The 13,957-nt window shown below is 47.5% G+C and overlaps 1 protein-coding gene across 1 annotated transcript in view; it reads right to left on the bottom strand.

Moving 5' to 3' along the window:
* The window catches only part of LOC142250075 (uncharacterized), a 127,878-nt gene that overhangs the window by 63,764 nt on the left and 50,157 nt on the right, over window positions 1–13,957 (bottom strand). The window contains exon 5 of the mRNA XM_075322134.1: window positions 3,364–3,408. Within this exon, the coding sequence (XP_075178249.1) occupies window positions 3,364–3,408 (45 nt within the window). The remainder of the gene's footprint in view (window positions 1–3,363; window positions 3,409–13,957) is intronic.

Below are 13,957 nucleotides of genomic sequence, written 5' to 3'. Positions count from 1 at the left end.
CTTTTAGACTGCAAAGCGCCCATATATTGTTCTTGCACAGGTGCCCTTTTCTGTCTTAAAAGTGCTTTATATGCTGTGACATCACTAACGATATATCGTCAGGGTCACGGCGTTTGTGACGCACATCCGGCGTCGTTAGCGACATTGCAGCGTGTGACAGCTAGAAGCGACGATCAACGATCACAAAAACGGCAAAAATCGTTGACGTTGGATCGTTGACACGTCACTCCAAATCATAATGTCATTGGTGTTTCATTACGCAGTCTGTTCGTCGTTCTTGCAGCACCACACATCGCTGTGTGTGACACCACAGGAACGACGAACATCATTATACCTGCGTCTTGAGGAAGGAAGGAGGTGGGCGGCATGCTCATCTCCTCCCCTCCTCTTCTATTGGGCGGCCGTTTTGTGACGCCGCTGTGACATCGCTGTTATGCCGAACGCACCTCCCCCTTGAAGGAGGGATTGTTCGGCAGCAACAGCGTCGTCGCTGAACAGGTATGTGCGTGTGACGCTGCCTTAGCAATATTGTTCGCTACGGCAGCGATCACCACATGTTGCACGAACGACGGGGGCGGATGCTATCGCTCGCGACATCGCTAGCAATCGCTAGCAATCGCTAGCGATGTCTCAGCGTGTAAAGCACCCTTTACTCCACCAGTGTTAAAATCACAGATAAAAAGAGAAGTTAACGCAATCTTTGCGTTGTCTGTCTGTTTGTGCCACACTAAAGGGCCATTTACACGCTGCGACATCGCTAACGATATATTGTCGGGCTCACGGTGTTTGTGACGCACATCAAGCGTCGTTAGTGACATCGCAGCATGTGACACGTACGAGCGACCTAAATCGATCGGAAAAGAGGTAAAAATCGTTGGTTTTGGAAAGGTCGTTTATTTACCAAAAATCGTTGTAAGTGCAGTAACGAGGTTGTTCCTCGTTCCTGCGGCAGCACATATCGCTATGTGTGACACCGCAGGAAAGAGGAATATCTCCTTACCTGCGGCCGCCAGCAATGAGGAAGGAAGGAGGTGGGCGGGATGTTACGTCCCGCTAGTCTCCGCCCCTCCGCTTCTATTGGGCGGCCGCTTAGTAACGTCGCTATGACGCCGAACAAACCTCCCCCTTAGAAAGGAGGCGGTTTGCAGGTCACAACGACGTGGGTAGGCAGGTAAGTATGTGTGATTGTTCCTAACAATGTTGTGCGCCACGGGCAGCGATGTGTCCGTGACGCACAACTGACGGAGCGAGATCGCAGCGTGTAAAGTACCCTTAAGCATGGAGAACAGAAATTTGAGAAAGTTGAGAAGAGAACTGTCTGAGGACTTGAGAACCAAAATTGTTGGATATCAACAATCTCCAGGTTACAAGCCCATCTCCAGAGATCTTGATTTTCCTTTCTCCACCGTGCACAACATAATCAAGCAGTTTGAATGAAATACAAATCTATGGCAGGAGACCCAGGAGGACCACACTGCTGACGCAGAGACATAAAAAATCTAGACTGCAGTTTGCCAAAATGTCCGTGAGTAAACTAAAATCTTTCTGGGAAAGTATCTTGTGGACAGATAAGACCAAGATAGAGCTTTTAGGTACAGCACATCATTCTTTGGTTTACCAAAAACGAAATGAGGCCTACAAATATGGTGGAGGTTCAAATAAAGTGGAGTCAAATATGGTGGACGAGAAAAATGGGGGGGAGCCAGCACTGCCTGTGAATGGGATGCAAGTATGACAAAATAAAAAGTGTAACATTCACAAATTCATTCCTACTGTATCAATTCAATGAGATTTTTGGCAAATAATTGATCAATGATTTGAGCCCCCCTGCCCCGTCACGGCAAATCTCTATAAGGGGGGTCCCTACACTACAGTATATAATATACATGCGTACCATGTGGTCTCGTGTGATGTGCAGGACCATATAGGAACACCACCTACCTGAGAAGTGTCAGAACCGCTCCCATGCTGCATGGGCTGACAACTGCGAATAGAGAGGCAGTCCAGGTGCTTGCCACTAGCACAATGTCTGAACTAGCCCCCACAGTGTCAGACCAGCAGACATGGATGAAGGGCGGAACAGCCCCAGGCAGGTGGTGCTTAAGTATTAATGCCTATGGAACAGGAGGCGGTGGCTGCATGTGAACAGGCACCAAACATAAATTTTGATGGTGACAGAAGGAATTTGCAAACCACACTGGGCGTGCGCGGCATGGCGGTGGTCAACCGCCTGACCAGTAAACGAGAAAAATGTTCCGCCCTTCATCCATGTCTGCTGGTCTGACACTGTGGGGGCTAGTTCAGACATTGTGCTAGTGGCAGGCACCTGGACTGCCTCTCTATTCGCAGTTGTCAGCCCATGCAGCACGGGAGCGGTTCTGACACTTCTCAGGTAGGTGGTGTTCCTATATGGTCCTGCACATCACACGAGACCACATGGTACGCATGTATATTATATACTGTAGTGTAGGGACCCCCCTTATAGAGATTTGCCGTGACGGGGCAGGGGGGCTCAAATCATTGATCAATTATTTGCCAAAAATCTCATTGAATTGATACAGTAGGAATGAATTTGTGAATGTTACACTTTTTATTCTGTCATACTTGCATCCCATTCACAGGCAGTGCTGGCTCCCCCCCATTTTTCTCAAATATGGTGGAGGTTCAAAGATGTTTTGAGGCTGTTTTGCTGCCTCTGGCACTGGGTGCCTTGAATGTGGGCAAAGCATCATGAAATCAGAAGATTACCAAAGGATTTTGGGTGTGAATGTAGTGCCCAGTGTCAGGAAGTTGGGTTTGTGTCCTAGGTCATCGGTCTTTCAGCAGGACAATAGCCCCAATACATACTTCAAGACCCTCAGAAATGGATGGAAAAAAAAGCCATGGAGGGTTCTGAAGTGGCAGAAATAAGTTCAGATTTAAATCCCATTAAACACCTGTGGAGAGAGCTTGAAATTGCTGTTAGGAGGATGCAACAGTCAAATATGAAAGACCTGGAGCGGTTTGCTAAAGAAGAGTCCAAAATTCCAGTTGAGCGGTGTAAGAAGCTTGTTGATGATTATAGGAAGCAATTTATTGCAGTAATTTATGACAAAAGGTGTGCACCCAAATATTAAATTTTGTCTTGCCCATTTTCGTTGTTTTGTGTCAAATTATGTCCAATTTTGGCTTTTTTTTTGTTTTGTTGTTTTTTTTTTTGTTATTTTAACACAAAAAGTAAATAAACATTTATATATCATATATTTTATATAATATAGTGGTATAAATGTACCTATGGATATATTTATAAATAAATATTTCACTGATAAAAATAATCAGAAAAAATTAAATATAGGTTCACAAATGTGTAAACAAGGATTTTACCGTAAGAATATTAGCGGCACAGGTTGAAAACAAAGCCCCACTGGTCTGTGAAAGAAAAAACATATTAATCATTATGTAGATTCTGTTTTCAGTAACAATGCATTTTGCATGTCCATTCTTTTTAGACTTTCCACTATGTGAATAAATCATTAAAGGGAACCAATCACCAGGATTTTCGTATATAAGCTAAAGCCAGTGCTATACTGGCACTATCAGGCTGATTCTATACATACCATTAGTGGGCAGCTCGGATGGTTACGCTTTCAAATCCAAGAAAGGGAAGTTTAAAAATTCGTAAACCTTTTGAGTGACAGTTGCACCGAAGCAGGTAATAGCAGGGTGGGTTATGCATATGGATTCCTGTCCCCCTGCCGCTTGTTCTCTCTGTCCTCTTTGCTAATTTTTCTATTCACGAAGATGGCGTCAGAGTTGGCGGCTGCGCATAGTGCCTATCTCCAGCACCATCTTTGTGAAGCATGTGTTACCCCCTATTATTCTATTCTTGTGGCTGAGAGGCCGGCGCATGCGCCCTCACTTCTTCAGCTCTAGTTGTAACCGCGGGAGCACGTGCGGTCACAACAGGAGTGGACAACAGCTGATCATAGCGATTAGCTGCAGAATAGGACACCGTGCCTCCCCCGGACACCGTGCCTCCTCCGGACACCTGGTAACAAGGGGTAACAAGGGCTTCACAAAGATGGCGCCGGAGATAAGCGCTATGCGCAGGCGCCAACACCAACGCCATCTTAGTGAATAGAAAAATTAACATAGAGAACAGAGAGGAAGGAACAGGCGGCGGGGGGCTGGAATCCTTATGCATAACCCACCCTGCTATTATCTGCTGCGCTGCAATTGTCATTCAAAAAGCTAACAAATTTTAAATCTTCAGTTTCTTGGATTTGAAATCCTAAATATCCGAGCTGCCCACTAATGGTATGTAGAGAATCAGCCTGATAGCGCCAGTCTAGTATAGCACTGGATTTAGCTTATATACGAAATTCCTGGTGATTGGTTCCCTTTAAAAGTGAAAAAGATGTTGAAAAAATGTCACTCAGTGTCTCTCTGCAAAGTAACATTATGCTAAACTATTTAACGATATTGTATAAAGTTCTTATTAGAGATGAGCGAACCGGTCGCGGTTCGGCTCGAGTTCGGTTCGCCAAACGGGCGTCTCGTTCGAGTTCGGTTCGGAGAACGTTCGACGAACTGAACTGAAACCGCATAGGAAACAATGACAGGCAATCACAAACACATAAAAACACCTAGAAAACACCCTCAAAGGTGTCCAAAAGGTGACAAACAACTCACAACACAACACAAACACATGGGAAAGTGACAAGGACATATACTCATGCAAAAAGAAAAGAGCTGGACAAGGATAAAGAGGAGGAGACACAGATATAGGCATGCCACGCCCTTCTAAAATCATGTAAAACACCGCAAGGTGACTCCAAGCGGAGTCTCCCTTTTTTCCAAAAATTGGGCCACACACACACCCCATCAGTGGCAGCACTTGTGCCCCAGTTGTACACTTCACAGCTAGATTTGCATCAAGCACATTCAAAAATAGGCCATACTTAACCGTCCCCAGGATGACACCGGGGTAGGTAGCAAAGTCTTTCCTGATCCCAGTGCTGTGCATCTTGGATCATTTTTAAAAACACAGCAAGGGTTACTCCAAGAAGAGTCTCCCTTTTTTCCAAAAATTGAGCCACACAGACACCCCATCAGTGGCAGCACTTGTGCCCTAGTTGTACACTTCACAGCTAGATTTGCATCAAGCACATTCAAAAGTACGCCATACTTAACCGTCCCCAGGATGACACCGGGGTAGGTAGCAAAGTCTTTGCTGAACCATGACTTGTTCATCTTGGCTCCTTTTAAAAAACACAGCAAGCAAGGGTTACTCCAAGCGGAGTCTCCCTTTTTTCCAAAAATTGGGCCCCACACACACCCACCCCTTCAGTGGCAGCACTTGTGCCCCAGTTATACACTTCACAGCTAGATTTGCATCAAGCACATTCAAAAATTGTCATACTTAACCGTCCCCAGGATGACACCGGGGTAGGTAGCAAAGTCTTTCCTGATCCCAGCTCTGTGCATCTTGGATCATTTTTAAAAACACTGTAAGCAAGGGTTACTCCAAGCGGAGTCTCCCTTTTTTCCAAAAATTGGGCCACACACACACCCCATCAGTGGCAGCACTTGTGCCCTAGTTGTACACTTCACAGCTAGATTTGCATCAAGCACATTCAAAATACACAAGCATTTACTCTCCCCAGGATGACACAGGGGTAGTAAATTCCTTGTGGATCCATGACTTGTTCATTTTGATGAACGTTAGTCTGTCCACATTGTCACTGGACAGACGCGTGCGCTTATCTGTCAGCACACACCCAGCAGCACTGAAGACACGTTCAGAGACAACACTGGCAGCTGGACACGACAAAATCTCCAAGGCGTAAGTGGAGAGCTCTGGCCATTTTTCAAGATTTGAAGTCCAAAATGAGCAAGGCTCCATTTGCAAAGTCATGGCATCGATGATCATTTGGAGATACTCCTGTATCATCCTCTCCAGCCACTATGTGTCAGACTTGTTGTCTCTGGTGGCCTTGCAAAGGAGGGTCTAAAAAAATTATGAAAAGATTCAATAAAATTGCTGTTACCAGCACCAGATACGGTGCTACTGGTACGGGTAGACTGTTGAAGATGATGAGACCATCCCATGTTTGTCAAGTTACAACTGGGAGATTCACTCCCTGCACCTGCACGGTTGTTTGGTGGAAAAGCCGATCTAAGATCGAGTAACAGCTTCTGCTGATACTCCTGCATACGTGCGTCCCTTTCTATGGCTGGAATTATGTCACAAAATTTGGACTTGTACCGGGGATCTAATATTGTGGCAAGCCAGTAGTCATCATCACTTCTAATTTTGACAATACGAGGGTCATGTTGGAGGTAGTGCAGCAAGAAGGCACTCATGTGTCTTGCGCAGCCATGCGGACCAAGTCCACGCTGTGTTTGTGGCATAGAGGTGCTAACCGTTCTTTCTTCCTCTGACATCTCCCCCCAACCTCTTTCAACTGAAATTTGATCAAGGTCTCCCTCATCCGCTGAGTCTTCCATGTCTATGCACAGTTCGTCCTCCATTTCTTCATGTTCTCCTGCACCTTCCTCAACATTTCGCCTGCTACCATGCGCCCTTGTTGATCCCTGTCCCCCATGGTCCCATGCCTGCCGAGTTGGTGATGATGAACGTCTGGACCTTGGTGATGTTGTTGTGTCTTGCGCATATGAATCCTCCTGTAGTTCCTCCCCTTCCTGTTGTCCCACCCCCTGACTCCGAATAGTGTTTAGCGTGTGCTCCAGCATGTAAATGACTGGAATTGTCATGCTGATAATGGCATTGTCAGCGCTAAACATATTCGTCGCCATGTCGAAACTGTGCAGAAGGGTGCATAGGTCCTTGATCTGAGACCACTCCATCAGGGTGATCTGCCCCACCTCTGCATCTCGTTGGCCCAGGCTATACATCATGACGTATTGCACCAGGGCTCGGCGGTGCTGCCACAGGCGATGAACCAGCAGCCCAAAAGACTTCTGGAGCGATGCAAGTCGCTCAGCTGCGGCAGTTGAACGGCAGAAGTGAGCAGACAGTTTTCGTGCCCTGTTCAGAAGGCCATCTAGGCTGGTATAGTGTGTTAAAAATTGCTGGACAACAAGGTTCAACACGTGAGCCATACAAGGCACGTGTGTCACCTTGCCCAGGTGAAGGGCCGCACTCAGGTTTGCAGCATTGTTGCACACGGCCTTACCAGGCTGCAGGTTGAGTGGAGACAACCATTTATTAAACTCAGTCTCCAGAGCTGCCCACAACTCAGCCGCTGTGTGACTCCTATTTCCAAGACATGTCAAGCTAAAGACCGCCTGATGCCGTTGCGCTCTGCTGCCAGCATAGTAATGAGGGGTGCGTGATTCCTTCTGCACAGTGAGAACGCTGGTGGCCTGACCAGGCAGGCTTGGGGCGGAGGTGGAGGACCCAGATGAGGTGGAGGAGGCAGAAGCAGTGGCGGAACTTGGACAGACAGAGGATTGACACACAAGTCGTGGGGACGGCAAGACTTGTGCAGCAGACCCTTCACCATCTATCACCATAGTTACCCAGTGCCCAGTCAGCGACATGTAACGTCCCTGTCCATGCTTACTGGTCCAAGTATCGGTGGTGAAATGCACCCGTTCACACACAGAGTTTCTCAAGGAAGCGGTGATGTTGTGTGCGACATGCTGGTGTAGCGCGGGCACACCTTTCTTAGAGAAGTAGTGGCAACTGGGCATCTGGTACTGGGGCACAGCGACAGACATAAGGTCTCTATAATCCTGTGTGTCCACCAGGCGGAAAGGCAGCATTTCGGTAGCCAAGAGCTTACAGAGGGATAAAGTCAACCTCTTAGCTTTGTCATGGGTCGCAGGAAATGGCCTTTTATTTGTCCACATCTGAGGGACAGAGATCTGGCTGCTGTGTGTAGACAGTGTTGAGTAGGGTGTCCCTGGAAAAATGCAGGTTTGTGAGGAAAGTGCAGGCATAGACATGATGTTGCCTTCATCCAACGTTGGTGCTATCGATGTCTGAGAGAGCTGTACACACGCACTTGCTTCCCCTTCCAAACCAACTGATGACCTACCAAGCAAACTTCCTGTTGCGGTTACAGTGGTGGAAGTTGTGCATGGAAAACCAGGTGTGACAGCTGTCCCCACAGTCCTAGAAGATGAAGAGCGCGCGGATGCACTGGAAGGGGCAGGCCATGGATGGTTCGCTCCGCTAGGCCGCATTGCAGCACGGTGAGCTTCCCACTGGGACATATGATATTTATTCATGTGACGATTCATGGAAGAAGTTGTCAAACTGCTGAGGTTTTGCCCTCTACTAACAGAATCATGACAAATTTTACAGATCACATAATTTGGGTGATCTTTTGCTATTTCAAAAAAGTACCAGGCTAGGCAAGGCTTAGAGGGCATGCGACCTGCTGATCCACGCCGACTAGTGCTCAGAGGCACAGTGGTGGCTGAGGATGCAGTTGTAGACGTGCTACCAGTGCTCCGACTCTGTCCAGGAAGGTGCAAGGTAACTTCGTCGTCAGTTGCATCCTCCTCCACCGTCTCTATTGACCTCCTTGAGGGCCTGACTGTGGGTTGACAGTAGGTGGGATCTAGAACTTCCTCATCAATTGTTGTGTTTGCACTCCCCTCACCCTCAGACCGAGCCTCTTCTTGCCCTGACCGAATATTTAAGTCGTCATCCCAATCTGGTATCTGCGTCTCATCGTCATCAGTATGTTCCTCATTGTCTATAACAACAGGTGTTACAGTTTGTGAAAAAGGTTCAACATTATGCTCAGAATCTTGGTCCTCACGGCCTGAATCAGAGTCACAAAGGTTCTGGGCATCACTGCAGACCATTTCCTGGTCTGTAGTCACTGTAGCTTGGGAGCAGACCTCTGATTCCCAGGCTATAGTGTGACTGAAGAGCTCTGCAGACTCAGCCATCTCAGTTCCACCATACTGTGCAGGGCGGATGGAGACTTCAGAGCTGGGAGAAAGCAAGTTTGATTGGGATGACAACTCAGAGGACTGGTGTTTTTTGGATGCGGTAGTTGAGGTGGCGGAGAGGGCACTTGTTGGACCACTTGAGATCCATTCAAGCATTTTCCTTTTTTGGCCATCATCTACCTTTGTTCCAGTTGTTCGTGTCCGTAAAAAAGGGAGCACATCGAATTGTCCACGGTAAGTAGTAGACATCTTACTTTTGCTGGAAGATGGTCTATCTTCAGCAGATGTTAATGGAGCTTTGCCACCTTCCCCACGGACAAACCCTTTTTTTCCTTTTCCAACACGCCTCTTCCCCTTTCCACCAGCATCTGTCATTTTGCCACTCATTTTGATTGCGACAAGATTGTGCACTTAAAATGTGGTAGTAAAAATTGAGAGGTGGTGTAGATTTCAGCGGTGGTCTATCTTTATTAACAGCAGAATAAACAACAATAACTATCCCTGACAAGGCAACTACGGCCCTTAAACTGGCAGCATAGTTTGCTAGTATAATGGCTTAGTAACAATGAGCTTGAGTGTGCAATGCAGAGGTGCCGCACATAGATTTGCACTAGTGGGACACTAATGGAAGTCCAACAGCCACTTTTAGGATGCCACTAAGTTTAATCAGTGTTTGCTAGTATAATGGCTTAGTAACAATGAGTTTGAGTGTGCAATGCAGAGGTGCTGCACATAGATTTGCACCAGTGGGACACTAATGGAAGTCCAACAGCCACTTTTAGGATGCCACTAAGTTTACTCAGTGTTTGCTAGTATAATGGCTTAGTAACAATGAGTTTGAGTGTGCAATGCAGAGGTGCTGCACATAGATTTGCACCAGTGGGACACTAATGGAAGTCCAACAGCCACTTTTAGGATGCCACTAAGTTTACTCAGTGTTTGCTATTATAATGGCTTAGTAACAATGAGTTTGAGTGTGCAATGCAGAGGTGATGCACATAGATTTGCACCAGTGGGACACTAATGGAAGTCCAACAGCCACTTTTAGGATGCCACTAAGTTTACTCAGTGTTTGCTAGTATAATGGCTTAGTAACAATGAGTTTGAGTGTGCAATGCAGAGGTGCTGCACATAGATTTGCACCAGTGGGACACTAATGGAAGTCCAACAGCCACTTTTAGGATGCCACTAAGTTTACTCAGTGTTTGCTATTATAATGGCTTAGTAACAATGAGTTTGAGTGTGCAATGCAGAGGTGATGCACATAGATTTGCACCAGTGGGACACTAATGGAAGTCCAACAGCCACTTTTAGGATGCCACTAAGTTTACTCAGTGTTTGCTAGTATAATGGCTTTGTAACAATGAGTTTGAGTGTGCAATGCAGAGGTGCTGCACATAGATTTGCACCAGTGGGACACTAATGGAAGTCCAACATCCACTTTTAGGATGCCACTAAGTTTACTCAGTGTTTGCTAGTATAATGGCTTAGTAACAATGAGCTTGAGTGTGCAAAGGGCAGGAGGGTACAGTGGCAGGGTTGTGGGTCTGGGTAGAGGAAAGGAAGCCTGCCTTTCTATCCCTCCTAATGGAGAAATGCAGCGAGGAAATCCCTGACCTTAGCTACACAGACGCTGTCATCTTGTGTAGCTGTTAAAATCTGTTTTCACGGACCTGACTGTCACCTATGGCTCTGACCCTGCCGGTATTAGCCCTTAAAAGGACTAATAGAAACTTCTATCCCTATTCTGTATAGCGCTGTGTATAGAGCGTACACAGCAGTATCGGAGACAGGAGCTGCGCCAGCGGTGGCTGACACCAAGGAGGCAGAAGTTAGATAATGGCGTGCTGGAGGAAAATGTCCGTTTTTATAATGCGGTGACATGTGACATGGACATCCTATCACACATGCCGTTGCTTCTCTGGCTAAAAGTCCACTTAGCTGTGTGTGTGTCTGGGATTGGCTGACATGCTGGCCCGCCCCACTACACGTGCACGCTTAGGGAAGGAAGACAAGGGAAAAAAAAAAAATGGCGATCGCCATTATCCATACAGCAGTGATCTGAATGCGCTGTTCCTGCACATTATACGCTGAAATTTCATAATAGTGTGAGTCACAGAGTGACTTACACTATTACAGCGGAAAGCCAGCTAGGAATGAGCTTGTCTTTTTGCGGCTAGAACCGTTCTCGAACGTATCTAGAACTATCGAGCTTTAGCAAAAAGCCCGAGTTCTAGTTCGATCTAGAACAGCCCCCAAAATCACTCGAGCCGCGAACTGGAGAACCTCGAACCGCGAACCGCGCTCAACTCTAGTTCTTATCATTAAAGGATAATTCCCATGTATGCAAATGATCAACTTTCCACAGGACAGGTCAAAACTTGTATATCACTGGGCCCACCACTGGAACCCACCGATCCTGAGTACCTGCGTTCTGACATACCCCTCTAATGGAGTGAAGAAGCTGCCCACACTCCGCCCTGAAGATATAGTGATTATATAACACATTGCTATATATATATATATATATATGTATAAATGTTGTTTTTATCTATTTGGTGCCCAGAAATAGTTACACAGATTGTACATTCTGAAGTAAAGCAAAGATTAACAGACAGCAGGATTCTGTATCTCAGTCCGCAGCCAATCAAAGATAAAGGGAAGGAGGAGGTCCTTATCCCAGGTCAGGAGGTCTAATCAATGGTGCAGAACATTGTTCAGGGGGAGCAGTAGGTCAGGTGGCCTAAAGAGAACTAAGCTAGGTAAGATCGTTATCTCAGGCAAGCAGGCCTTAGGCTGGTTTCACACTACGTTTATTTAACATGCGTCAGGAACGTTTTTTTGCTGCAAAAGCGGATCCTGCTTTTACAGCAAAAAACGCATGCAAACACATCTGTTATTTTGCAGGATCCTGTCACTGGATGTTTAGGGGCGGGCATTGGAGTCATGTGATCGGGAGTGAGGGGAACTAGACTGGGAGCCGGCTTCTGACAGCTGCAGACGCTGGTAACCAAGGTAAACATCGGGCTTGGATACCCGATATTTATCTTGGTTACGAGTGTCTGCAGCTGCTAGGAGCAGGGCTGTCTGCACACGTAACCAACGTAAACATCGGGTAACTAAGAGAAGTGGTTACCCGATATTTACCTTGGTTACGAGTGTCCGCAGCTCTCAGGTGGGAGAGAGAGGGAGGGGAGGAAGGGGGAAAGACAGAGATAGAGAGAGAGAGTGAGGGAGGGAGGAGGAGAGAGAGACAGATCACGCGAGACTGGTTTCTGGGCATGCTCAGTAGAGCAAGCAGGATCCTGTCTATCAGCACGCCAGCGTTCACCTGCGTTTGCGTGCTGTTTAGTCAGGATCCGGTGACATGCAGTATTTGGACGCAGCTCAAAAACGCTACAAGTAGCGTTTTTGAAAGATGTTAAAAAACTGCAAGTCGCTGGATCCTCACTATAACGCACGCAAACGCAGGTGAACGCATGTTAACGCGAGTCCATTGCAAATGCATTGAAGTGAAAACGCATTTGCACTGGATCCGTTTTTCCGCTAAAAAAACGTTATGGACGGATGTTAAATAAACGTAGTGTGAAACCAGCCTTAGGCAAACAATTATCTGTACTCGATATAAAGCTAGAGCCATATAGGGATACAAGTTCTCCTATGGAGATCTGAAGATGCAGTGGTACAGCAAGGAGAATGGAGCACTCATCAAATGGTCCTTGAGATTACTAGTAAGGAATCTTAATTGTGCACCTCAGCCAGTGGGGTCCTCACAAATCAATTATGAGTTAAGAGTGGCTGTGAGGGTGCGTAGCAACACACCCCGACCTGTATGGTCCTCACAGATGGAGTTTGCCATGCTGGTTCCCTGGACTGTTGTAACATGTGATGGAAGTAGTGTACATCCAAATGTAACTGTAAAGTTCCTTTCTCTGGATTGTACAGAGGAAGAATTGGTAAAGGTAAAGAGCTGTGCCCGCTATCTGATATATACACTTCTCATCAATTTTTTGATCAGTAAGAAGTCTATTTTTGAACTTTGGTATTTCTTTTTTAACTCTACCTCATCTGGTCCTGGCCTGACTCCATAGGCAGTATGCGGTCTGCTGAGATGTATCCCCAAAATAATAGCAGCTCACATACCCAGCCAGGACCCCCATTTTACTGTAATGTGGTGGGGCTTGGATGATGTGCACCTCGGCCACGGCTATCCCCGTCCGACCTGTTACACCATTTGGAATGCAGCGGTAGTGTCACGCTCCCCGGGTCCCCTGCCCTGCTCCCCGGCTCACCTGCCACGCTCCCCGGCGTCTCTGCTTCTCTCCCCGGTCTCCAGCCTCCATTGCCCGCGGTCTCCAGGCGTCCTGGTCCCCGCTCCCGGCGTCTGTCGGTTACACAGCCCCAGCCCGGCTCCTCTGCTTCTTCCTCACCGCTCCCTGCCCTGGCTTCTGGCACCCGGGCCGCGCGCATGCGCATTAGGGCGCGCGCGCGGTCATTGACCCTTTCTTAAAGGGCCAGCGTCCACTGACAGGAAATTAAGCACACAGGTACAGGGTATAAAGGGGATTAGTGTCCAAGTGGGCGGGGCCTGTTCTTCGTGTTTCCCAAGCTAGGAGTCAGGTCTCCTTGTGTTCCTGTGAGATACTCACCTCTCTCTCTTCTAGAGCCGTTCCTGCCTCGCCATCCGGTCCTGCCGAATCCAGAACCCCGAACGCTGACTATCTGCCATCCTGTCAGTCCGTACCACCTCTGATCTCTGCGGTGACCCGTCCTCTCGCTCCATCGGTTCCGGACTCCGCCTGACAACATCTCGGCCTCCGAACCTGAGCTCCGTCACCCGGACTACCATCTCTGACTCCGTAGTCCCAGGGACTTCACCGTTCTACTCTTGTACACGGACTGTCCTGCTACCCGTAGTGCTCCGGCTACCGGACCCCTTGCCTTCATCAAGGAGTTCGGTCCAGTGGAATCACCTCCTGGGTCTGCCCGTCCACCTGGCCCTAACAGTAAGAACAGGCCATGGATCCCGCCGAAGCACTAGCAG

This window comes from Anomaloglossus baeobatrachus, chromosome 8 (assembly GCF_048569485.1).
Source record: "Anomaloglossus baeobatrachus isolate aAnoBae1 chromosome 8, aAnoBae1.hap1, whole genome shotgun sequence".
Classification (NCBI taxonomy): domain Eukaryota; kingdom Metazoa; phylum Chordata; class Amphibia; order Anura; family Aromobatidae; genus Anomaloglossus; species Anomaloglossus baeobatrachus.
Note: the sequence above shows the minus strand (reverse complement) of the source record. Positions and strands in the feature narration are given on the sequence as shown.